The 26,046-nt window shown below is 48.9% G+C and overlaps 1 protein-coding gene across 2 annotated transcripts in view; it reads left to right on the forward strand.

The window, feature by feature from the left end:
- The window catches only part of Ssbp3 (single stranded DNA binding protein 3), a 157,096-nt gene that overhangs the window by 118,912 nt on the left and 12,138 nt on the right, over window positions 1-26,046 (forward strand). The window contains exons 6-11 of one of the 2 annotated variants that reach the window (XM_042669676.1): window positions 13,323-13,403; window positions 14,340-14,399; window positions 18,415-18,481; window positions 18,559-18,635; window positions 25,051-25,115; window positions 25,789-25,837. In XM_042669676.1, coding sequence (XP_042525610.1) covers window positions 13,323-13,403; window positions 14,340-14,399; window positions 18,415-18,481; window positions 18,559-18,635; window positions 25,051-25,115; window positions 25,789-25,837 — 399 coding nt within the window. The remainder of the gene's footprint in view (window positions 1-13,322; window positions 13,404-14,339; window positions 14,400-18,414; window positions 18,482-18,558; window positions 18,636-25,050; window positions 25,116-25,788; window positions 25,838-26,046) is intronic. The other variant, XM_042669677.1, reaches the window with a different exon arrangement.

The following is a 26,046-nucleotide window of genomic DNA, read 5'->3' on the forward strand; positions in this document are numbered from 1 at the left end:
GTTTGAGAACCTTCTACCCCTTTAGATCCTTACCATGAGGCCAGGAGCAGCATGGTCCTCAGGCTGCCCTGCATGGCCCTCCCTGTCTGCTCCAGCCAATGTGCTCTGAGTGGAGCTGTCTAACCCTGCTTAGAGTTCAGGTGGAAAAGGTGTCCTTCCCATCTTCTGTTACTGTGTTTGACCCTGGAAGGTAGGCCCCAGATCCAGTGGCATATCTGCTGCATAGATGAGGAGACCAGGCTCAGACTGGTCAGGAGATCTAGTCAGAAAGACTGTCCTGGACATCAGTGGGACTGTACCTTCTCCATGAAACATCATTTCAATGCCTCCTATTCTGGGCTCTGCTTCCAGGGCTATAGCCCCAGCCCTGACGGCTCTGTTGCTTGTGGGAAGAGGACAGGACATGATGTGTCAGTTCCCTGGAGGACTGAAGTACCACCCAGCCCCTAGCCTTGCTGTCTGCCTCCAGACTGACAGAAGGCAGGGTCACCCCTGCTGAGAGGGATTAGAGAGGAGGCGGGGTGCCCCAGCTGCTGGGCTCCAGGCCACAGTTGGTGGTGGGAGATTGCTGCTCTTTCCTGACCCAGGCCCACCTGTTCAAACCAGCTTACTCAGAGAGTGGCATCCCCCTCTTTTGGTTACTATGGTGGAAGCCAGCTGCAGGCTCTAAGCTTGAATCTCCTTACCCCCCATTCAAAGAACTGGATACCCTGGTTTGAGTGTCCTAGTGTGTACTTAGGCAGCCCTACTGCCAAATGCCTGTGCATCCATTAAGGAGTCCCCTTGCCTTCTCTGAGCCCTAGTTTGCCCCCTAGTGAGAGGGAACTAAGATAAGCACTGTGGTTCAGAGTTTGACACCACCCTCTATGGCTCCCCCTAGCCCCAGTCCCCACCACTCCCCCAAATTGCCTGGCTTGGGCAGAGGCTGGGGACAGGAGAGGGAGAAGAAAGGCTCTTTTCCTGGCCAGCACCACCTCCGCAAAGGTCAGACTGAGCTCCGCCCGGCAGCCAGCCTGGTGCCTAGCCTCTGCCCAGTGGCAGATGACCGGCACCAGGACTCCTAGCAACAGTGGACAAAAGGTTACTCCTGACGTGCCAGGCTAGCTCAGCAGCTGGCTCAGCCTCTTTACCCTCCCTCTTACACAGGAAAAAGTGGTGCTTATTGCCAGTGTATACGTTTGTGGACATGTTTGTGTCTGCACACTGGAGCCTCCTCTCCCTCCCCTTCCCCCTCCAAAAAACGTGCACTCCACATGTAGCCCCGTAACTCTCACTGATGAAATGGAAAGTTGAACATAAATCAATGTCTGCCTCCCGGTTAGCTATGCATCAGCAGTCAGCACCAGGGAGATTTGCTCGGTAACAAAGCCCCTAGCGGCTCCACAGGCCTCGACTGCCCCCTAACGCGGAACCAGCCCCACACTGTAGAGCCCTATGGGCTGCACACAACTCCTCCAACATGATATGGTTCTCCCACCCTTCTTTCCAAGGTCTCTCTCTCTTCCTCAGGGTAGTTTTGGAGATCTTGGTAGGACTCTGGGACCAGCTAGGAGGCCTGGGCTGTGTATCTACTGCTCCTTGCCCCTCTCTGGGCCTCCCCTCCTGATCTGTAAACGGACTCCTGAGTCAGGTGTTTATGGATCTGATACTGGGAGGATTGTTGTCACTGCTGCCTTTGCCACTGTTTATTAAGAGCTGGGACTGGTTTATCCTCTCTACTTTAGACCTACATTTGCACCTGAATTTCTCTTAGCACTGAGCTCTCCCTGCCACTGGGAGCTGCCAGCCTGACCAGCTCTAGGCTGTTTCCCTTCTCCTCGAGAGCCTCTCATGGGGGACCATTTTTTGTCTTGTCTCTATCATAGCTGATCAGAGTACTTAGACTTTCCTCTGTTCCTGTCCTGCCTTGATCGCAACAAAAATTGTGTGAGGTTTTTCTCCTTTACTTCATTTTATTTTGTTTTTTAAAGGACACATTCCTTAGCTCTTGCAGCAGTAGAGGTTTGAGGAAAATTCCAGCAGAATCCTGTAATAACAAGCTTCAGCAGTATGTGTATCACAATCAGATACCCGCTCTCCAAGTCAGATAATGCCACAACCAAAGGACCTGCCCCTTTGGGAATTCTAGGCTAGCAGCCTGGGACTGGGTTAGGGGCTGCTTATACATCTAGTACATTATGGAGGACTCATCTGAGACCTGGGACATGGCAGGAGCCCACCCTGTTAGTTTTTAGTCTATGCCCTATTTCTGCTAAAGTCCCCTCCCCAAGCAACTTCTCTATGAAAAGCCACCTCTCCCCCATAAAGCAAGGCCTTGGAGTCACTGGAGCCTCTGATCCAGGCGCACTTGCTTCTGCAAGCTTTCTCCTAGAAAAGCCCCCTCTCATGCTAAAACAGAATGGTAGGGAATAAGTCTGGAGATGCGGGGGACAAGACACAGCCTCCATACTGTGCCAACTCTCTATGCTCTATGCAAGGCAAGACAGGAGCAGACAGCATTGGGCTGGGGCCTCGGAGATGGTGAGTGGCTGTAGATAGAAGGTCCTTTGGCCCTTCCTGGTGGAAGGTGTAGACAACCACTCAGCTTCCTAAGGTACTGTTTCTTCAGTGCTCTGGGAATCCTGTTGCTATGGGAAGACTGAGTGGACATGTAAATATGTATGCCTGTTCACATGGTTTATGGCTGAAAGATGAATGATGGTTTCTGGATTTGTGCTGGCAGTGGATAGACTCCATTAGCTGGGTCTGAAGATCCTAGCATGCCCATTGGTTCACCTGTTCCCTCCATCTTAGGCAAGGAGATGCTGGACTCACCCCTTCCTCTCATCTGTGTCAGTGTATCATCCTTCCTGGTAGCTTTTTAAGTCATTCAGCCTGGGTGGACACATGGTTGCCTGAGAAAGTCAGTTGACCTCTCTGAATCTCAGTTGTTTCTTGTAATGATAGGGGGTGATGACAGCCCCAGTCTCTTACAGCATTTTGAGAATGCTGTGATACAATGCATAAGGAACCCACCTGGTTCCAATGAACTCCTATTAGCTACCTATTAGCTCTTGGATTGTTGCTGTGCATCCTAGGACTCTTTTGTTCAGTGAGCTAGAGGCCAAGGTAAAGCTAAATCCTTCAGCTTACCCAAGTGAGGGCTACCTCAAGATTTTTTGGTTTTGGTTTTTCTTGTCAGTCATGGGCTTGAACACTGTCCCTGAGCTCTTCAGCTCAAGGCGAGTGCTCTCCCACTTGAGCCACAGTGCCACTTCTGTTTTTATGGTTGTTAATTGGAGATAAGAGTCTCAGGGAGGGCTGGGAAGGTGGCTCAGAGGTAGAGTGCTTGCCTTGCATGCATGAGGCCCTGGGTTCGATTCCGCAGCACCACATAAGCAAAAAGGAAAAAAAAGCCAGAAATGGCGCTGTGGCTCAAGTGGTAGAGCGCTCGCCTTGAGCTGAAGAGCCGAGGGACAGCACTCAGGCCCAGAGTTCAGGCCCATGACTGGACCTCCCCCCCCCCCCCCAAAAAAAAAAAAAAGAGTCTCAGGGACATTCCTGCCCAAGCTGGCTTTGAACTGTGGTCCTCAGATCTCAGGCTCCTGAGTAGCTAGGAATACAGGTGTGAGCCACTGGTGCCTGTCTTCAAGTTTTTTGTCTAGCTACAATGGAACCTTGGAGCACAGCATAGCCTTTATGGCATTGCTATGTGGAGACACATGGGAGACCCGAACAGTTGGCCTTCCCGCACAAAACCCTTTGGTTCCACCAACAGATCTGGCACCTGTGAAACACCAGGTATTGGCTCATTAACACTTTAACATATTAACTTACTCCATCTTTCACACCTGTCTAGTCTGCTCAGTTCTCACCACCTTGTCTCCTGTTTCCTGTCTGCCCAAAAGTAGGCACCAGGTAGGGCAGGGCAAAGGGGTTGCAGGATCAGGAGCTTCTGGTTCTGTTCCTAGCAGGCTTGTTTGTATGAGCTTGTCTCACTTCAGGGGATGGGTCTTCGCCTGTACATCCAAGCCTTTTAGTAGTGAATTTTGCCTGCGTCTCACTTGACTTTCTTGGGAGAGGGGCTATAAAATAGAAGTAACCTCATCTGCTTCACTAGCTATGGTTTGAAAGAGTTTGGGAATGTGATCAGGTCAGGAAGCAAGGTGCAACCCCTTTACTCTGCTAGCATTCAATCATGTATTCACTTAGCACCCAGGCATGAACAACAGCTTTTTTCCTGGCCCTGCTTGGGTCCCAGGGTTGGGAGAAAAGGCAGTCCAGGGCCCCAATGGGTTCATAGCTCATGGGTCAGACTACAGCCTGGACTAATGCCAGGTCAGTAATGGTGTGTTCTCCTCCAGCAAGTACTTTTTCTCTCCAGGGTGTCCCTTCTTTAGAAGAACAAAGCCTACATTCTCGGTAAGGTTTTTGGAGTTCTAGCTGTGCTACCTTCATGTCATTGTTGGACCATCTTTTAGTCCCCAGGGCAAAGGCCAGAACTGTTGCTTTCAAACCTACATTAGTCTGCATGTTTGGTTCTTCTTTAGGCTGCAGATGTCACCTCTCACTTTGAAACCTCTTTGCTCCTAGGTCATTTAAGAAGGCTCTGACAAAATCTCGGCCCATCCTTGCCCTAAGTTCAAAAAAGATATGCTCGACATATGAATCTGATCTTATTTTCTCAGGTTATATAACTAATCTCAAGTAACTTACTTGGAGTTTTAGAAATGGTTTAGATTTTGGAGATCCTGTGGTCACTTCTGGGCCAGAGGCCCAGTTTCTGAATGCCAGTCCCCAACATCATTAGAGGGAGTAGACATGAGTGCTATGGGAAGCCTTAGACACCCAGTCCCTGCACTCTGGTGCATCAAGGGCTTTGGAGGTAAAAGAAAGAGGGGACCACTTCCAGGGCTCTGGGCACTTCCAACAGCCCCACAGACCTGTTCCTTATGTTTCTGCTAAGGTTTGCTGCATGCTGCCTGTGTCCCCTGGTCATATTCCTTAAACATCAGTGTGTTCCGAGTCTTCTAGACTTTTGCTTTGCCTCCATCATATTATTTCACTTTCACTGAGAAAGGAAGAAGGGATCTTGAGCCATTTCCTGAGCTTTTTAGGGAGAGAGAATCATGAGAAACTGCAACTGCTCATGTGTCTCTAGAGCTGCAGGAGCAAAAGGGGACATCCTTGGCCCTTCTTCTGGTCCATTCTTAACCCTCGTCCTAGTATATTAGCAGGGCTGAATTCTGGGCATTCTGAATTTGTGTGGCACTACAGTTTATGATAAATTGTTATTTTGGAATCATTTTTGAGGTGTGCAGTAGAAGGGCAGGAGGGCTGTGTGCATATGGGTGTCTGGAGGGCTTTGAGTGGAGCTAAGATTTCCTGAGTGGACAAGGCAGTGCCTCTTTAACATACGTCCCTTACCTTTATGTGCTTTTGTGATTGACAGTGGAATTTGGGTGCTGGCAGAGATGACATGGAGGAGTGGGCCGCGTCTATATCAGTATCCATTTTCACAGCAAAGAGCAGCCATTAGGAAGGGAGAGAAGTTGATTACTCTGGCAAACTCCTTCTGCATTCCAGGGACCAGCATGGTTCAAGATGGTGGGGCCGGGGGAGGGGGAGTGTCTGTCTCTATGTTCCCACTTACCCAAAAGCTTCTGCAATAAGTAGAAATCAAGGAGGGAAAAATCTGCCTAGACTCTCTCTGTATTCCCTGCTCCTTACACATAGACTAGAAGAAGGGGTTTATTAGGGGTAAAGGTTCAGTGGACTCACTCACAAATGATAATCGTGATTTTTTTTTCTTATTCACTGCATAATCCAACAAGAAATGGGAATTAGCACCCCAGAATGCTGTCAACTCTTCTCTCATGACCACAAGTCTTGATTTCTGACTTGAAAAGGCATAGAAACATCTTTGAGATGAAACAAAGTAGATGTATGATTTCCTGACACAGATCTGATAGCCACTTTCTTGCACTAGTTCCCACAGGCTAATACTCCCTCCACAGCTTGAGCTCCCCAAGTTAAGTGTGTGTGTGTGTGTGTATGTGTGTGTTCCTCTACAACTACCAGCCCCATGCATCTGGATCCTCCTTTTCTGCTAGAAGATATTGTTTCATCCTTTGAGGACAAGCCTAAGTGTGCTTGTGTTGTGATCACTGCCAATCCAGCTGCCCAGTGCACCAGTCCCTGCCTCCGAGTACTGCTGAGATTTAGTTATAGTTTGTCTTCAACAAGTCTGTTACTCCACTTATTTGTGTGTCTGTAGTGCTTAGCACATTCAGTTCATGGAATGGTACTCAGTGACTGGATAGACTTGCAACTCAGAAGTGAGTTCAGCTCATTTGTCTGGATATTGATGCTTTTCCTTTGTCCCTGAAATGTCTCCTTAGTTGTACAAACACAAAAACATATAATCTTCAGAAAGTATACTACAGGGCTTTACTGGCCCACAAAACTACCTCTCTTCTCCCTTGTCCCATTGTAACTGCTGCCATTCAAGGTTGAGCCCTCTCCTCGTTAATAATGCTAGAGAACCCCTCCATGAACTCACTGGACAGGAAGAGACCAAGCAGTTTGAACCTGCTGAAATAACACAGGGCTGGGAGTCAAGCCCTAAACTATCTAAGTCGGCAAGTGAAGGAATAGCTTTTCCCTGCATTGTGCAACCACAAAATTGTGGGGATCATCAGCAAGGAGGTCATCTGGGACCAGGCTCCTGGACCCAAATCTGGGCTTATTGCTATGGTAACAAACTATACATACATAGGTTTGGTCTTACAAGCAAAATATGAAGTTAAAATCAAAGTCACATATAAGACATGAGTACGATGGTGCTTTTTTTCTGGAGAATTAAGAAATCTCCCCATTTGTCCTTCAAGTCTTGAGAGCTATCATGTAGCTCTGGGGTCTGCAGATCTTTTTTGTGAAAGGCAGGTAGCAAGTATCACAGGCTTTGTGAGTCACTTGGACTTTGTTGAACCAGGCTTCAATAAACATGTCGGCATTGCAATAAAACTTTATGCAATTTCAATAAAGCTCTTTACAAAACCTGTTGGCAGGCTGGATTTTGCCATGTTCCTAGGGTCTTAGTGCTGCTGCTGACCCCAGCCTCCACTCTGACTGCACAGTGCAAAGCGGGTGACCAAGCCTGACCCCTTACCTTGATATAGATCCTGACCCCCTACCTACTGTAGATCTGGCCTCTCTGTGCCTGAACTCCATGAACACATCACTGATACTCAGTCTTCCCATCTGTGTACTGATACAGTCATATTCCAAAGGTGAGAAACAATAAGCAGTATGTAGAGGAACTCCTAGTTAGGTCACAGTGGATAACTACTTATGTTTTCTATTTCTTCCCTCACCCCTCCCCCTTTTTATTATTAATTTATTTTAATTTTATTATTAATTTATTTTTTTCCAGAGCTGAGGACCGAACTCAGGGCCTTGCGCTTGCCAGGCAGGCATTTTCCTGCTGAGCTAAATTCCCAGCCTCCCTTTTTAATTTTTTTAATGTGAAGGTTCTGGGCTTGCACTCAGAGCCTGAGCACTGTCCATCAGCTTTTTTTTGCTCAGGGCTAATTCCCTACCACTTGAGCCATAGCTTTATTTCTGGCTTTTTGGTGGTTAATTGGAGTATGAGAGTCATGGATTCTTGCCTGAGCTGGCTTTAAACCACAATCGTCCAAACCACAATTGTCAGATCTCAGCCTCCTGTGAGCTAGGGGTGAGGTACTAGAATCCAAGTTTCGCTTTGTTTTGAAAACCATTGCTTGCTGATTCTGAGCTTCCATGGGGCAGGTGTGCCTTATACCTATTAAGCAAAACCTGAGTTGCTCCCCCCATCCATACTTTGTGTGACTTAGCAGGCCATCTAGGAAGTCAGATTCACACAGTGGAGGCCTGTGTCTCCACTGTTTGCCCAACACTGTCCTGACTTCCTGGAGAGATGCCTGGTAGGAAAGGAAGTAGCTGGGCCTTATCTCAGGTGGAAAGCAATGAGCCCTTTTTGGTCTTTTCATGAAATAAGTTTCTGGTTTAGTCTCTGATATTGCACCCAGGCGGCCCCAGTGAGGAGACATTATATATTCCTTCTCATTAGCGTGAGTTCCCCACCATTCCAGGAACATGATGCACCACAACTTGCAGAGAGTTGTGGTATTGTGGCTCATCGACTGGCAGCCAGGGAGCCAAGTCTGGCTGAGCACTTAGGTAATAGGCCCAGCTCAGACCCCTGAAGACCTGCTGTGCATGAGCCAGGCCTGTGCTGGGCACTACCACAGACATTCAGACCACCTCTCTTGGAGTTGGGAATCTCAGCCTCAGCTCCACCCTGTACCACCAACCAAACATGCATACATATAAAGAAGTCTCTTCCCCAGGGGGATAGGTTGAGGCAGGATTGGAAGACAGCTCTCCAAGCTCTGCTGAGTTTATTCCTGAAGGTTGAAATGAAATTATGTTCCCTCCAACGAGCTGCATGTAAAATTGACTCCCTTTCCTTCTCCCACCTTGCCAGGTCCTACCAGGTGAGGGTGAGGCAGCCCATTCCAACAGAGGCGTGGGTTACTCATGGTTCACAGACACCTTGACCCTCTCCCCAAAGTGGGCTTACAGCATTTTCTGTCCACATTTGTGTCTTAGGAGCAAATTGGACTTGTCTCTTGAGTGTCTTTTGGCATGTGTATAATCACCATAATTTTATATTCACTTACTTTAAGCAGCATGCCCAGCAGGCAGATTACACTGGCCACCAGTACAGAAAGCCCTCCATGTCTTGCTGCCACTTGATAAAACCCAACCTTCATCCAAAGCAGACCAGTGTCCAGTGTCCATAGGATATGTAATCCTACATATCACAACCTAAAACACCAAGTCCCCTTAAAGTCCTGGCAGAGGACAAAGGCAGATTTAGCCTAGATGATAATGACAACCCCTGCAATTTACAAAGCACTCTCCTGGCTCTCAGAATCTGGGAAGAACAAACAACCTGGGGAAGTTGGTACTCAACATCTTTTTGTGCCTTCTAGTCGTTTAAGCTAGAGGATCCATTCCTGTCTGCTCTGTCTGCCCTGACACTGGGCATGGATGTGTTGCAGTCGTGCCGAGTGGTGAGCCAATCTAGATTCCCAAAGCTCCAGACTTTGAAGCCTGAATCTACTATTTAGTAACTCTTCATTCAGTGAATGGCTTTGCCTTTCTAAGATTACTTCCTCAGCTCTAAAATGTGATTAGTGGCCCTTCCTGCGTGTAGCCTAGAATTAAGTGAGATGGCACGAGAATAGGCCACACTCTTTCTTGTTACCATAATTGCCCCCATTCACCAATGAAAGGACAGAAGTATAGTCATTAGAAGATGCAGGATTTAAATACAGTTTGGGGGATATTGTTTCTTTTTCTAAAGTATACATAAATAAGGACATGATATCGTTGCTGGAGTTAAGACATGACTCAGCCACCAGCTAAGTCTCTGGCCATGGACAAGTCCCACCTCTACCCTGTCTCTTTGCTCTGTAAATGAAAGTATGTTGGAGGAAGAGGTAACACATCTGCCAGAGCAACTTGGGTGCTGGACAGATGTGAGTTTCCCCTAAGCTTCTAATGAAGCCACTTGGTGGTCTAGACTGGGCTTGTTATTATGCAACACCTGTGATAGAAAGCCCAAGATCTGCTGGAGAGACTCAGTGGAACTGGTCTCAGAGGCTTGTCATCTCCAGACAGACTTTCAGATGCACCTACTTTGTGTTCCTCAAAGGCTTTCAGCAACTGGCCTAGGCCTATAGGGGAGTTGTTTTGCATAGGAAACTGATGAATGACATGAACTTAAGGAACCCTGAGCCCCCTTGTAGGCCTCTTCACCTATCTGTTCTGTCTTCGTGGGTGAGAGAAGCTCCCACCTCTCAGTGAAGGTCAGAAGCCTCTAACAAGGTTCTTTTTGTATTTGCCATCTAGGTAGTAGCATTTGGCCCATGTGGGTAAGGAATTGAAAAGGCAGTAAAGTCCTCTCTCTGTAAACTTAAATGTAGGTCTCAGTGAAAATGCTGGCTGGGGAAAAAGGGAGTGAGACTGTTCATTTGTGGCCTCAATAAAACAGGGCAGTGGCACCATTGCCTCCTGGTGGAAGCAGAAGCAAAATTTCCCCAAGCACCACTCTGTCCTTCCTCTTGGGGATTTGCCAGGCTGGGTGGGGTTTCTCCTGGGATACTGCAGGCAGTTTAAGGGACATAGACCAGAGAGAGAACACAGTGACAGCTCTAAGATGAGCAACGATGGGATGTAGAAGATGTAGATGACCCAGTGGGAGATGATGGCTCCTGGCCAATCAAGCTAGCTTCTGGTAGGACCAGGGTTGTGGCAGAAGGTTCATAAGCAGAGCATAGTCAGCACCTGATGGAGGTAGGAGGGGAGCTTCACTCCATGAAGAGACCAAATTACCTTCACCTGGGTAAAGATTGTGGCGGGATTTCCTCTAGGGTAAGCAGGGCTTAGGCCAGGGTTCCCTGATCTTCGGTGTTGTGAATCCCAGCTCCAACTCTACATGGAGATTTCAAAGCTGCAGCTCCCTCCCCAGGTTCAGCAGCCCGTTCCTCACTGTCCCCACAAGGCAGGTTGGCTGAGGCCTCTTCAAGAACATTGGCCCACAGGTTTGTCTTAAAGCACTGAGAGCAAACATGACACCTCCACTTGATCCAAAACAGTCCCCAAGTCCCTGAGTCAGATGGAGATTTTCTGAGGGAGATAATAAAGGTGAACTTCTGAACCCCATGGAACCTCTCAGGGGCAAGGTGTGGGGGTGGGGAGAAGGGGGGGGACTCAGACCTGGGGTTGAGTCCTGATGCTCTGAAGACTGCCATGTAGAGGCCCACAATGAGCACTAGGTGCTCCAGAGTTCCTCATTGATGTCTCCCCTACTAATTGAGCAAGGCAGGTACTGGTGGCCTCTCCTGCCCAGTGAGGTGCACAGGTATGAGGAGCTTGCCCAGAGCCCCGCTGCTTGCTCTGCAGAGGTACTATGTGAATAGGGAGGGGAGATGAGGATTATGAGGGAGGAGGTGCTCCCTTGTTGCCAAGAGCTGGAGGGCCAATAGAAGGCCTTTTGCCCCCTTTTGGCAACTGGACCTCACCCTTGAACCCTCCTCCTTGGTTCTTTTTATTTTTCTTTTTTTGGGGGTTGGCTTCAAATTATCTTGTTTTGTTTACATTACACCCAAGTTTCATGGTACAAAAGACTTGCAGGTGCAAATATGTCCCGCCTTCATTAACTTCCCCTCCCTTTTTAATTTATGTGATTTCAATTTTCCTTCCCTGTACTGTTAATTAGGGGACCCTCTAATCAGTGCCATTATCACAGTGGTATTCATGTTTAGGAAAGCCGCTAAACAAATGCTTGCAAAATTGCTAAATGGCTAATTAATGTCTGTTAATTAAGAAAATTGCTCATGGTAACAAACCATGCCGTTGCTGGCAGCCGCTAGAAAGACACACACTTGTTGAAATTAGTATCGTGGCAGGTAGGGGAACATCTGCTCCTCAGAGCTTTCCGGAAGTGAGCAGCCCCTTGCTCAGCCAAGAAACTCCCAGGCCTGTCCCCAGGTTCTTGTGCACACTTCCATCCCAAGCCCAGCTCCTTCCTATCTTAGGGCTGTGTCTCCCAGTGAGCAGAGCCTTACTACTATGGTTCCCTCTCTTTTCCACGTGTAACCACACCTATCCCTCATACATGTTTGAAGTTTTTCTCAGAAATGGTACAGTACAGTGAGAATGGAGAAGGGTCCAGCTCCCAATGGCCTAGTGGGCTAGGAGGCACTTTGAAGGCGGGCTCATCACACCCCCTGTTCCCCCAATTCCCCCCACCACACACACACACACACACACACACACACACCTGCCACATGTTTATATTTACACATAAAAGAGAGGCATTTGAAAGATAATCTTCCTTAAAAACACATGGCTGGAATTTTTTGTTTTTAATCTTATTTTTTATAGTACTAGAATACTCACACTTGCTAGGCAGGCACTCTACCACTTGAGCTACACCCCTAGCTTTTTGTTGTTGATTGTTGCTGCCTGCTTTTTGCTTGAGTTATTTTTTCCTATGAAGTATCACATTCTTAGCCAGGCGGGCCTTGAACTGTGATCTTCTTGATATATGCTGAGTAATTGGGATTACAGATACACACCGCCATTCCTGGCTGTTCTTCTTTTTCTTCATCTCCCCACCCCCACCCCTTTGAGGTTTCAGGTTTTTAAAAAAATAGTGGTTTCAACCTTCTAAATTGATTTTGCCACCCACTAATGGGTTGCAACCCCACAGTTTGACCAGCCCTGTGGTTTAAATGAATTCATCTTCCTCCTGTATTCTGTGGGATCCAAGGTCAGCATAGCCTGGAGTTTTGGGTCAGTTTGGTACTGGAGGTGACTCACCACCAACTGGTGAGAAAGCCCAGCCCTTTCACCCACCAACCTGCCCAGCAGCCAAGGGTAGCCACCCTCACCCCCTTCTATCCCTGATTTACCCTTTGTTGCCCTTGAACCATCAAACTTCTCATCTGACTTAATTGTGTGGCCATAGCCAAATCTTTTCAACCTTTGCAACTCCATTTCCTCATGGGTAAAAGTTAAAATAAGAGATCCCTATCTTAAAGGGTCATTTTGCAATGTAGGTGAATTGCCCAGTGCAAAGCCCCACAGCACCTGTCCTCTCATTCTCCTTAGTTTAAGCATTACCCTGGTGCTTCACTTCTGTTCATCCTCATCTGCCATTGTCCCCTATCTCCAGCAGGCTTCCTGCTCCACTTCTCACTAGCTCTTGGTCAGTTCAGCCCTGAGGGACCCAAGTTACCTTGTCTCCCCAAGACTGAGCTTCTTGGGGGTAGAGATATCACCTCCCCCTCCTCTGTGAATGGCACTTGCAAGATTTGTATTAAAGCCCAGATGGCCTCAGGAGACCTTTGTCTATATCGCTCCCCTCCCCCTCCCTCTTGAGTTCATCTCAACCAACGTATTTAACATGGCAAACTCTGCTCAGATGGATAGACTGTGTCTAGCCCTCACTCCTGTGTGCTTTGAATAAGGTGCTTCGTTTTATTTTTTGTTCTTCCAAATCCCCTGTGAACGTACTGATCAGCCTCCCTCCCTCCCTCCCGCCCGCCGTTGTACACCATTGAAGCAGGACCTAAGCAGCCGCTCCACCACCTCCCGCCAGCCAGAGCCCACCACCCGCACGCCCGCCGCCACCCTGCGTTTTGGTTTAATTTTTGTTCTTTTAAGCTTCTGCGCTTCTCCATGTGCTGTGATCTATAACCTGCCTCTACTGTCTGGCCTCACAGGGTCCTCCGGGGTCACAGCCCTCGCCGCACGCACAGCCTCCACCTCACAATCCCAGCAGCATGATGGGACCCCACAGTCAGGTAAACGCACTGTGGCTCGCCCCCCGCTGGCCGGGGCTCGGGGCAGGAGGAAGGAGAGAGCCCGCAGAGGAAAGACAAAAATCAGAACGAGCTCTAGCCATTGCCTTCTGGTCTTCATTGACAAGTTTAATTTTCCCAAAAAAAAAAAAAATTCTTTTTTCCCCCACCAAAAAAGTTAGTCTTCAGCCCTTGGACATCACACCCAGCAGCATGGATATAAACAAAAACAAGAAAACAAGAAAAAAATATTTCTGTGACCTTGTCAGCGGCCTTTGCGTTTTTGTTTTTTCCTCTCTCACTTTTGGTTTGGTTTTGAGTTTGGTTAACCATTTGTTTGTAACTGAGGCTGCATCCCTAGCCTTTTCTTTGTGCACTCACTGCTGAGAAAGCTTCCTTGCCCATTCCCTGCATAAGTTAGGATGCCCGCTGCCCCTCACTGTTTCCCATTGTGCTTTCCCTTTGAATCTTTGCTCCCCTTTCCACTCCTTCTTGTCAGTGGTTTCTATATATGTGTGTGTGTGCGCGTGTGTGCGTGTGTGCGCGCGCACGTGTGCGCGTATGCATGTATTCAGCTCTGTCTGCAAACCCTGAACATGTTATGTGTCAGTCCTTTGTCTTGTTCTTATATTTGCCCTTATGGAGAGCAGAAGTGTTCTCCTTTGCCCTCCATTGATTTCCCTGTTCTTCTGTGTCCTGTGCAAAGCCCCAGCCGCTGCCCCTCTGCCCATAGTAGGGCTCTGCAAACCAGTGCTGTGTTAGGGTTCCTTGTTCCTTTGCCATGGGAAGTTTTGCCCAGAGGGAAGAGGCTACCCAGAGGAAAGAGAGCTTAAAAGATCACTAGGCATAACAAACTAGACTTGGTGGAGTAGAGAGCATTTGTGTTTATTGCTGTACTGTAGCACAGGCTATCATTGAACTAATTCCCTGTAATTGCAGCCTTTTATGTCACCGCGATACGCAGGCGGCCCCAGGCCCCCGATCAGAATGGGAAACCAGGTACTGTACCTTTTCATGTTCTCTCTCCCCACACTCAGCCATCATTGGCCCTAGGCAGACTTGGTCTCAAATCAGAATTGGACAATAGGATTGAGGAGTGAAGGGATTGCAGGTGGAGGACAGAATTGAGGTGGAAGATAACTTCTGGCAGGACTACTCTGAGCTCATGGTGCTGTGTTTGCCCTGCCTATGTGGGTGGTATTAGGAATCCTCTCCTGGGGTTCAGAGGGCAGTAGCAACAGCATCTTGGGTGGGACTGCCAGAGACTTCCTTCCAGCCCCTTCTCTGAAGGGGGTCTGCCTCCTTAATGAAGTTAATTGACAATGTGAATTTTTTCTGGAAGCTTTTGAGAATCGCCAAGGCTGGTAAATGCGATCCTGCTCCTAGCAGGAGAAGTGGCCATAGGAATGCCTGGATCAGGAGCCTGGCTGCATCAGAACAGGGTGTCAATATAGTCTGTCTGCTTCCCAGACCCAGCTTGAAACAAGGATGGATTGTTCCTGTAATTAGAAAAGTGATGAAGAGGGTTTTTCAGCTTGGGCCTGTGAAGGTTGGTACCTCTTAAGTGGTCTGGAGAAATCAGTTGCCATGCCACCCTTCCTAGTCCAGCCCATTGGGCAGCAGGAGCCTGGCAAAGTGCAGATGAGTCGATGCCTCTTCTGAGGACTGACAGAAAGAAACAACCTTCAAAGAAACCTTAGGGGCATTTCTCTTTAATGTATTTTTTCAGAAACTTTGCAAAAGCCCTTCAGAAAATCAGACAGCAGTGCCGGCACACCCAGCCCTTGTTGCTCTTGGAGTTGGGAGTTTAGTCAGTGACTACATTGACCTTACTGTGTGGGATTCTTTGCCATCCCCAATGCTCTGCAAGAAAGCTCCAGGGCAAGTCACTTCAGAGACTGTAGAGTGGAGCTTCTATGCAGGGTCTCCAATGTTAATGTGGAACTATGCATCGAAATTCCCAAAGACCTGTTTACTGTTTTCTTTGGAAGGATGGATGAGATGTTAGAGGCCCAGCCCTTTGAGCAAGAAGGGATTCTTGGGTATATCATAGATGAGGAATCAGAAGGTCAAAGTAGATGAATGACTTTCTAGAACCTCACAATAAGTTAGGCTTCAGTCAGTTCCCCAATTCAGCCCAGTGCAGATTCTCCTTACCCAATCCCATTTCACTTAGCTTTCAGAGTTAGAACTCCACTGCTCTGACTTGGCCTTCACTCCACCAAGTGGACTCCTTTCCCTGTCCCTTTAGGGGCTCTGCTTGGACCAAGCTAAGTATAGAACAGATATTCCTGCCACTGATTGTGGCCCTTCTTCCATCAACTGAAGGACATGAGAGGGCATGTACATGCTTCTATTCAGCAAGTAAGCATGAGCAGCAGGCACCCTAGAATATTCAAAGAATAGATCATCCACACCTTGCACGGCAAATGATTCCGACACACTTGCATGAGAAATCCATGCAGATTTCCCACTTTCCTACAAACTCCAGAAATCTTCATCTTCCACAGAGGGATCTGTCCCTTCCACAGGTATTGTCCCTCGGGTTCATGGAGAGTGCCTGAGATGGGACCCCCGAGTGAGCTCGACCCTTTCCTGCTACCTGTAGAGGGAACAGAGGCAGGAGGTATACCGAGGCTCACACACCTGTCATAGGTGCCTTCTGGGAGAGGGTGTTGAGTGGAGTGCTCAGGAAGACAGTGATCCCTGACTTGGACTCTAAGACTTGCCTCCCTGACTGGAGCTTTACGGCTGTGTGTAGAGAGTACCATTGTTGTCCAACAAGGGTATTTGGGTGAGTGGTGACCAGTGTGGTTCACCATGGTTTAGGAAAGCAGGGGTTGGAACCCAAGGGTGTCAGTGCCACCCGCACACAACTTTCTGTAGCTCCCACCCGGCCCTGATGCTGTCCTGGCAGCGCAGGTGTGCGCTGCAAGGATAGCTGGCATTTGTCCATTTCCTGCCACATGCTTTCTGTGCCTCAACCCCAAGGTTGTAAAACTGTTGGCCCACCTCCAGAAACATGTGGAACAGCATCTTTCTCCTCTGTGGCCCCAGGGGGTATACACAGCAGTATGATAGACCCATCCACAGCCATTGTTTTCTGCTTAGACTTGAGAGCTTCAGCCTTCTCAGTGTGAGACCTGTTTTCCTTCATCCTACCCTTTTCTGCTTAATAGAGGTCCCACACAGTCCTGTCCCTATATCAGGATCACTCAGTGAGAGCTGCAGCTTCCAGGCCCCTCTGTCCTAGAGTCCTGGTGTGTGGCAGGTTTAGTGCAGGCCAAAATGAAAGCCCAAGAAGAGCCTTCTATAAGAATTGGCAGTCTCCACAGGCCGCCTGAAGAGCGAAGGAAGGGCTGCCATCCCTGTGCTACTCCATCAAGGTCAGTAGGGAGTTCCTGTCCTCAGGACCAAAAGGTTCCCCTCTACCTAAGTCTCCTAGATTTCCCCAGTCAAGCCCACCACAGAGGCAGGCCTGCCTGGGTCCTCTGTGTCCTATAACTAAACTCCAAAATACTCCCAGCCAAGAGATTGAGAGTGAGAACTTAAATGGAGAAAGCCAGAAGCAGGACAACTAAAGCTCAGAACATAGAGAAACAACCTCTAAGCTCCCCGAGGAAGAAGAAACAGCAAAAGCTAGTAGCACTTGACCTGAGGTATGTCCAGCCAGCAGGCTTGGGAGATTCTCTGCAAACCTTCCCAAGTAGCCATACCCGCCTGTTAAAAAGGAAAGCAGGGCAGGTCAGTCCCTTGACTTCTCACCTCAGAGCTGGCCAGAGGCAGAAGCTCCCTACCCAGCTAGCCCACAGTGACAGCCAGAACTGGTTGCCCTCAAAAGGGCCTCCCTGCTATAGGGCCTCACCCTTCATAAGCACTGGCACCTGCTACTAGGGAGCCATGAGCATGAGTCACCAAAGGCTTTTCCCTAAAGGTGTAGGTCCTAGAGTTGAAGCCCTGGAAGCACACTTCCCTCAGCTTCTCCTGCAGCTGAAGTAACTTCAGTGCCAAATGCTTGTTTTCAGTAAGCTTTCACAAGGCGTACCAAGCACTCCCTCAGGAACCCACAGCATCCTGTCCCACTTCGACAGCAGTCACAGAGAGCTGCTACTGCAGCAGGCCAAGAGAGAGGTCTGTCCTTCAGTGGCTTATCTCATCACTCCTGAATGCCTGAATGGGAACAGATGGGAAGCTGGGAGCTTGGAGGGCCCAGAGTGCCCTTGGATCTCTCTGGACTGCAATTGCCCTGAGTCTCAAAGCCCTCCTCACCCTTCTCCCCTTAGAAAGGGCTTCCCATGATGATAGGGTTTTAGCCTGTGGGCCTCTCCATTCCTGTAATTTGGAGGCAGAAATAAAATGAGTTACCTCTTGAGTTTAGACAGGATTGGGCTTAAACTGCGGTATCTGGAGTTTTAGGTAACTAAGAGGGAGTGGGCTCTGCTGCCCTCAAGAATGTTCTGGCTCTGGATACTGATGGTTCACAACTCTAATCCTAGCTACTCAGGAGGATGAGATCTGAGGATCACAGTTCAAAGCCAGCCCAGTCAGGAAAGTCTGTGAGACTCTTTATTTCCAGTTACCTACCAGAAAACCATGGCTCAAAGTGGCAGAGCACTAACCTTGAGCAAAAGAGCTCAGGGACAGCGCCCATGCCCCGAGGTCAAGTCCTATGACAGACCAAAAAAAAGCAAAAAGAATGTTCTAGCCTCAACTCAGGGTTCTGCAGTTCCACAGATCTGGAAAACAGAGTTATGGTTCCTCTTCACCACCCTACACTCTCTAGTCCACCCTACTCCCACCATAACCTTCCCCCCCCCCCCCCCCCCCCATCATGTCTGATGCTACAATTTGTATTTGCCGGAGCTGATGGTCCCTTACTAAGGGATCCTCCCCAGCCAGCATCCAGCTGCCCTGGTCTTGAAGCAAAGTACTGGGTGAAGTAGACAGCTACATCTCCTTCTACCCACCAGCGCCAGGAAGCTGCTGCTCAACTTGTGTCTCAAATCTCTTTCAGCCTCCAGGAGGAGTTCCTGGGACACAGCCATTGCTGCCCAATTCCATGGATCCCACACGACAACAAGGTAGAGAGGGCAAAGCAGGTGCCTGGGCATGGGGAAGGTTTGTCCTGCCTTGACCTCTAACCTACTCCCTCCCACAGGCCACCCCAACATGGGAGGATCGATGCAGAGAATGAACCCTCCCCGAGGCATGGGACCCATGGGTCCTGGCCCACAGGTAACCAGCCATCTATCTGTCTGTCCATGTAGCCTTCTCCCCTGCCATCTGTGTGCACCTGCCTTCTCTCCCCTTTCCACAGTCTGTCTTCCACATCTCTGCAGGGCTAAGAGCAAGGGGGTGTCCAGGTTCCCAGCTCCAACCCTGTCTATAATGGGCAAGCAGCCATCAGTGCAGAGGACCTGAGAGTGGGCATCATGAGAGCCGTCTCATTGGCAGAACCTGCTAACAACCTGATAACTTGGAGAATTTGAAAGGCAGAGAGTCTGGTACCATGAGCTGCGATGGGGGCCTCCAGAAATCCATAGCTGCCTGCCACTCAGCATGGAGTAGACCTGGGATAGGTTAGGAGTCATTGTATGTAATGACCCGGAGACAGGACAAGTAAGTGGCAGTGTGTCACTCACTAGCAGTCTTTATGTGTCCTTGGATGAGTCACTCTGAATTCTCTGGCCTTCAGTTGGTCTGAATTTCTCTATCTGTTAAGGAGGGAGTCTCAGGGAAGGAGGAGCTCCTGCCCATTTGACCAGAGCGCACCATTGCCCAGAAGACATTATTTCAGGCGCCCCATGTACCTCTTCACAATGATAAGGAAAGCATTTGCTCCATACCCTATAGAGCAGGGCCATCTACACAAGAGTTGGTGGCTCTTCCTGCCTAGACCTTCTCACAGTTCCTCTCCTGCCCCTGAGTATTCAATGTGGCAAAGTTTAGTTTCACTGGGAATGCTCCAGAACCTGATTTACCTTTTTTTTTTTTTCCTCTCCTAGTCCTAGGGCTTGAACTCAGGGCCTGGGCACTGTCCCTGAGCTTCTTTTGCTCAAGGCTCACACTCTACTACTTGAGCCACAGCACCCCTTCCAGCTTTTTCTCTTTATGTGGTACTGAGGAATTGAACCCAGGGCTTCATGCATGCTAAACAAGCATTCTACAACTAAGCCACATTCCCAGCCTATAGAACCTGACTTTCCTGAGGGAGAAGGGCAGTACTGATGTTTGAACTCAAGGCTTTATGCAGGCTAGACATTGTTCTGCCATGTAAATCACATCTCCAGCCCTTTTTGCCCACCCCCCCTTCTTCAGATAATGTCTTATAATCTTGCTCAGACTGTGATATACTATGTTTCTGTGTAGCTGTAATTATTGGAATGTCCCACACATTGTTGTGATGGAGGTGTCACTAACATCACCTTAGCTGATCTTGAGCTATAATCCTCTTGATATCTGCCTCCTGAGTAGCTAGAATTAAAGGCATGTTCTGCTGTATCTAATCTAGAACATGACTTTCCCAAGGAAGCTAGAAGTCCTAGGAAAGTGGCTTCACATACTGAGAAGGTGGCTAAGTGGCTTCGCACAGGGTTATATTCTAGAGCATTCCTTCCTTCCCTCCTTTTCTGCCCTGCTTAGATTTGCCTTGTCTCTCCCTGCCTTGGTTGTAGGTGATAGAGATTCTCTGGGTCCTCCACAGGTATCTGGTTTCTCCAGGCTGGTGTAGTGCCTCCCATTTACACATGTGTTTTCTCTCCCTCTTCCTCTCCCATCTCCTCCCTCTCTTTCTCTCTCATTTTCTGGTGGTTAATGGAGATAAGAGTTTCAGGGACTTTCTTACTAACCTTGCTGTCTTGGAACCACGATCCTCAGATTTTGGCCTCTTGAATAGCTAGGATGACAGGCGTGAGCCATTTAGTGCCTGGCTATGTGCTCTCTTGAAGGGAGACATCTAAGACATCTACCCCATAGACCTAAAAGCCTCTGCTCACTCCAACAAACCGATCCACTGCTTGAAAGGTCTTAGGGAGGTCCTGTCTTTGGCTGAACCCATTCTGGAAGAAAATGAGCCTGCAGCATTTGCAGCTCTGGCGTTCTTGTTTTATTCTTCCATCCCTCAAAGTTCACGTGTTCACCATCAACTTTTAAACCTCCAAGTGACCTATGTGGGGCTGCTTATAAGAGGGGACAGGATCTGAAAACAGCACCCCTCTTCAGAGTCAGAATGGCTCTCAGTACATGACCTGCGCCACGTGGTAGACACTCTTGGTAGTGGATTTGGGTTTTCAGTGTAATATGGGAGGGTGGGATCTGAGACCCCATGATGGGGATGATCAGAACCTCATTTGTAAGATGAGAGCAAGTGCAGGACCTTGCCTATAGGCTGTTGAAAGAAGGAAGATCAAGTTCTTCATATGATAGCTAGACCTTGGTTATGGCTATGAAGTGTCCCAAACCCCTTATTCCTTCAAAATCATAATAGTTTTTTAAGCATAAAGATTAAGAGGTATAGCTACAGCTCAGTGCTTGCTTGCCTAGCATGTGTAAGGCTCTGGATTCTATCCCAGCACAGAAGTGGGAGAATTTGTGTAACTAAAGTAAGTGTGGGGCTCTCGAAGCTGGCAATGGCTGCCATGCCCATGTCTGAGACGAGAGTCTTCTGGAAGCTTAGTTAGGGCTTCCTCCTGGCTTAGGGTCTCTCAGGTGAACCAAGCATCCTCCTTTCAGTACAATGCAAAGAGGTGAGGGCTCTAGTGGCTGAGATCTTGCTGAAAAGTCCTCTTGGTCTGAGAAGGCTGTTCTGGCCTCCCTCAGCAGTGTACAAGGGAAGGTTTCCCCTGGAAACCTCAAGGGCTCACAAACATCCCTCCTGCCCTTTATTTTCTGTACCAGAACATGGAAACCCTTAAATATTTTGCCCATCTCTTGCACCCATATGGTTGGAGTGTAGTATTAAATTCCAGAATCAAGCTCCTCCACAGGCAGTCTAGAACATCCGTACCAGCCATCATTGGAGGCAGGAAGGCCTGGTGTTTGTATAGCCCTGGACCGTTTATAAAACAGCAGGCCAGGTGACGTTCTCACTGGGCTCATGGTATGGCAGGGTGAGACAGTGACTGTGAACACCCACTTGGTATCCTGTGGATCCTGTCTTCTTCCTACAGGTCCTGTGCTCTGCCTCATGCTGCAGTCCAGGCCATAGTAAGTATGCAGTCGCTGTAGATAGTCGACAGTAAGCGCCACTGTATCATGTTGTAGTGAGACCAGACACAAAATGGGAACACCACCATGTGTGATTCCCAGTGGGAATTAAATTGTGTTTAGCCAGTGACCAGAACTTTTTGAACCTGGGGCTACTTTATTGGTTTCAAAACAAGTAGAGTAACTTCTACCTTTTGAGCTCTATTGTGTTTCCACGAAAACATCCCAGAGGAGCCAGCATCCCAGGTGGTCCCTGCCCTTTGCCTCAGGGTCTCAAATGAGGTTCGCTCTGGGTTTCTGAAGTGACCAAGAGCACAAGGGAAGCAATACCGCACTTGGTTCCAGAAATTATGTGCCTGTCAGCTCTGCAATGACCTTTGGTCCAAGAGTTTGGAAGGCAAATCCTGTTAGATGAGTCTAAAACTACAGGGCTTCTGATCCCCTTGGGGTACAGAGGGTGCTACACCCCATGCAGGTCCCAAAGAGATCAGATCTCAGGGCATTGCCTGAGTAGTTGTTGTTCAGATTGGGAGCTAGAGTTAGATTATTTTGGCTTGTCTGTGTTTGAAAAGATTCACAGGAAGGATAATCTGTACTCTTCAGGGACTATCCTGCACTACTCAGAGAAACTGCATCTGTTGGTGCCCTTGCTGATCCAGGGCAGAGTCAAGCTCGGGGCTTCTGAGGAAGCAGAAGCTGGACTGGGAGCCTAGCTCAAGTGGTAGAATGCCTCCCTAGCATTTGAAGGCCCTGAGTTCAAACTAAGGGTGAGGATGAAGGGTCATTAATTCTGGTGCAGAAGCCTCAGGAATGGGCAAGGATAGAGTAGGGCCTTGAGGAACCTCTCAGGGTAGGATGGCCATCCCCTGTGGTTTGAGGTTGGTTCCCTGGACAAGTGAGCCTAACAACTAGGTGGTTCCTCTACTGTTTAAAGGTGAAGAACAGGGTGGATCACAGGAAGCACTGATAGCCCTGTGGAGGTCCCATAGGCCACTACAGGAGGCCCTGCCCCTGTCCCATGTCTTCTCATCACCCCTTGGGCCAGAAGAGCAGATGGAAACCAAGAGGGTACAAGGCCTGTATTATTTCTGACTGTGAGTCAGACCCCTCTGCCCAGGGGATGAGGGTGAGGAGTGGGAGAGGATGGACCTGGGTGAACATGGCCATCCTGTTGCTACAGAGCAGTGCTGAAAGAGATAAAGGGACAGCTTCTGGGTAGTGATGTCCCCTCCAGCAACCCAGCACTTCTATAGGCAGGTGCTGCTGTCAGAGAGGACCCATCTCCAGAGTCTGAAATCTAGCTAGTAGTAAGCTTCCAGCTTGGTGTGAAAAGCTGCTCTTTCTAATTAGAAAACTTTGCCTCCAAACTTGATTTCAGCCTGGCTTTCACTCCTACTTACTAAGGGACCTGGGGCAATCCTTGGCTTTTGTGGGCCTCCAGGTTGTCACTTGCGTAGTGGGAAGGGTGAGAGGCCCCCTAGGGTCTACATCTCTGGGAGGGAGATGTGGGGTTTCTCCATGCCGGAAGCTGCCTTGCTGGCTGGGTGAGAGGCTACTGCAGGCTGTGTAGGTTGGTAGAGTTGGGAGTAAAAGGAGACGACACCCTGCCCTGGGGTGTGGGCTTTTCCCCTTGCCTGGTGAGGGGCAACTGTGGTTTTCTAGGAGGTCTTTTCTCATTAGCCAGCAGCATGGTGGGCAAAGAGCGGCCCTGAACGTGGTGAGCTTCCTTTGAGGGCAGGGGCTGGGTTTGTGGGGGACAGGAAGGAGTGGCTAGAAAAAGCATTAAGGGGCTGGGAAGGTGGCTCAGTGGTAGAGTGCTTGCCTTGCATGCATGAGACCCTGGGTTCAATTCCTCATCACCATATAAAGCAGAAAAAGCCAAAAGTGACGCTGTGGCTCTAGTGGTAGAGCACTAGCCTTGAGCTGAAGAGCTGAGGGACAGTGCCCAAACCCAGAGTTCAGGCCCCACGACCAACAAAACAAAAGAAAAAAGAGCATTAAGGGCTGCTGCTGCCATTCCAAGTCAGTATGCACCCCTTTGGCTTTCAAAGCACTTAAGATCCAGCACTACACCATCTGTGGGAAGGGGTAGAAGTTCATGGGCTCTTGGTCCCCATTTAAAACAAGCACAGCCCCGGCCACACTGTGGGCCTTGTCCCAGCTCAGTCATGCACACTGTGAAGCAGCAGCATCACTGTTCTGCAGCACCTCATTTCTTAAATCTCTTTTATGGAGATAGTAAAGTGGTTGCCACAAACATGTAATGTTGGTAGTAGTTCCAAGTTGATAGCTTACACCTATAATCCTAACTACTCCGGAGCCTGAGATCTAGAGGATCACAGTTCAAAGCTAGCCCAGACAGAAAAGTCTATGAGACTTCACCTCCAAAGTACCCAGAGGCATGGCTAAAGTAGTAGAGCTCTAGTCCAGCAATCATGAGGCTCTGAGTTCAAATCCCAGTACTGCAAAAAAAAAAGTGGGGGGGGGGCGCATGTAAAGCACATGGCCATGACTGTCATAAGAGTAAGAATCGTCATTTGTAGCTTGCCAAAACATCTGTAAGTGGTCAAGCAGAGGCTGGGTATCTGATTGCTGACCTCAAATCTCTGGCTCTGCTCACTACCTGCAGAGATGGGGAACATCTGACCCTATAAAACAGACCCATGAAATCTTCAGAGACAGACATTTGCTGCTTGATGGCTGCTGGCGATGGCTAAGAATGCTGGCCTGCAGGATCCTGTCCCTGCCCACTGTCTTCTCAGACCTTGATCTCCTTCTCTGTAGGATTACAAGGACAGAGACTGAATAAAGGTGTATTGTGTGCTCAATAAAGAGCAATACATGTTGGCTCTGCCATCCAAATTCTACCAAACTGTTACTTCAGATTCCCCTGCCACAGTAGAGCTGCAACAAGGCACAGTTTACTGCCCAGGCATGGGAGCATGCAGGGGCTTCTGGGAACTTACTCCCCTGGAGTCCAGCAGGAGAGGTGGCACCTTAGGAGTAAGTGGGTAGAGCAGTGATCCCCTGGTGGACAATGATGGCTCGCAGAGGTACTGCCCTCTGAGCTCCTACTCATCTGCTCGAAGCTTAAGTAGCTCCATGGGGGAACCCATACCTGTTTACCTTCCCCTGAGCCCTGTGAGAAAGGTGTCTGCTAGCAGCTTGCTTGACAGCCATGTGCTTTTGAGAACATCATCTTGAAGCCCCTATAATTGCATTGACTGTTGTGACTCTCCCTCTGTGCTGGCTTGTCATCATGGTCCCTGTCACTTGGTCCCTACCCTGCCCCACCTTTTTCTGAAAGAATGTATTATTTTTTTCTCATCAGATCCTCTTCACAGACTAACCCTCTCGCTTATGTTCTGTGTTTGTCTTCCCTCCCTCCTTCTCTCTCCGGTTCCCCTTCTCCTTCTCATAGACTGACCCTTGGTTATCGTTGCAGAATTACGGCAGCGGCATGAGACCACCACCCAACTCCCTCGGCCCCGCCATGCCCGGGATTAACATGTAAGGCAAAAAGGCCCCAGCCAGTGGCTCAGAGCCCATGGCTTCCCTGCCCTCTGTTGGCACCTGGAAGACTCTTGATAGGAGTCGGTGCTGGTGCTTCTCTGCCCCTCAGTGTCCTTATCAGTAAGAGGATGTTGACAAGCTGGGAACAAGAGTTCCGTGCTTATGTGTGCCAGGCCCAGTGCTGGGCGCCATGTTGCAAGCAGCCCACCTCATGTTCATATCACCCTGTGAGGGAGCTGTTAGGATCCTCCTCTTCCAGCAGGGTCACTGAGGCACAGAGAGGTAAAGCAGCTTGTTCAGGCTCACACAACTTATTGGCTGAGTCCAAATTTCAATGCCTATATAGATAGCCACTGTTCTCTAATGCTTTAGTCCTTTTTTAAACATTTTTTGTGAGAATCTGTGGACTGCCTTCCCGAGAAAATGCACATGTAGGAATTTTATGTTATTTTATAAGCATCATGTAATATGCGAATTTTACATATAATAAAGGGGTTCATAGATTTCCACATATGGACTACTCGTTGCTACCCCAGAGCCAGATAGCCTCTGGGACTCGGATTATGTGAAAGGTTTCCTTACTGGTGTCAGCCTGCTCCTTCTGCCCCTGCTGGCTCATCCTCTTACATTCTATTACAGCATTTTCATTGTCTCCATCTTTCCCTCTCAGGGGCCCGGGAGCTGGCAGACCCTGGCCCAATCCCAACAGTGCTAACTCAGTGAGTATCCAGATCAAGTGGGGTCCTGGTGGCCAGTGAACAGGTCCTGGGAACAGGGTGGCTAGTGTCACTAGAGGAAGAAATACAGTAGAGTTCTACCTAATGCCTCCAAAGAGGAGGCCACATGTATATAGGTGTAGCCCTGGGACCATGATAGAGCCAGGCTCACACTCAACACAGTTCTCAAAAGGTGAGAACCTGAGCTTCAG

Source organism: Dipodomys spectabilis, unplaced genomic scaffold, assembly GCF_019054845.1.
Source record: "Dipodomys spectabilis isolate Male_0828 unplaced genomic scaffold, ASM1905484v1 ptg000504l, whole genome shotgun sequence".
In the NCBI taxonomy this organism is placed as follows: Eukaryota; Metazoa; Chordata; class Mammalia; order Rodentia; family Heteromyidae; genus Dipodomys; species Dipodomys spectabilis.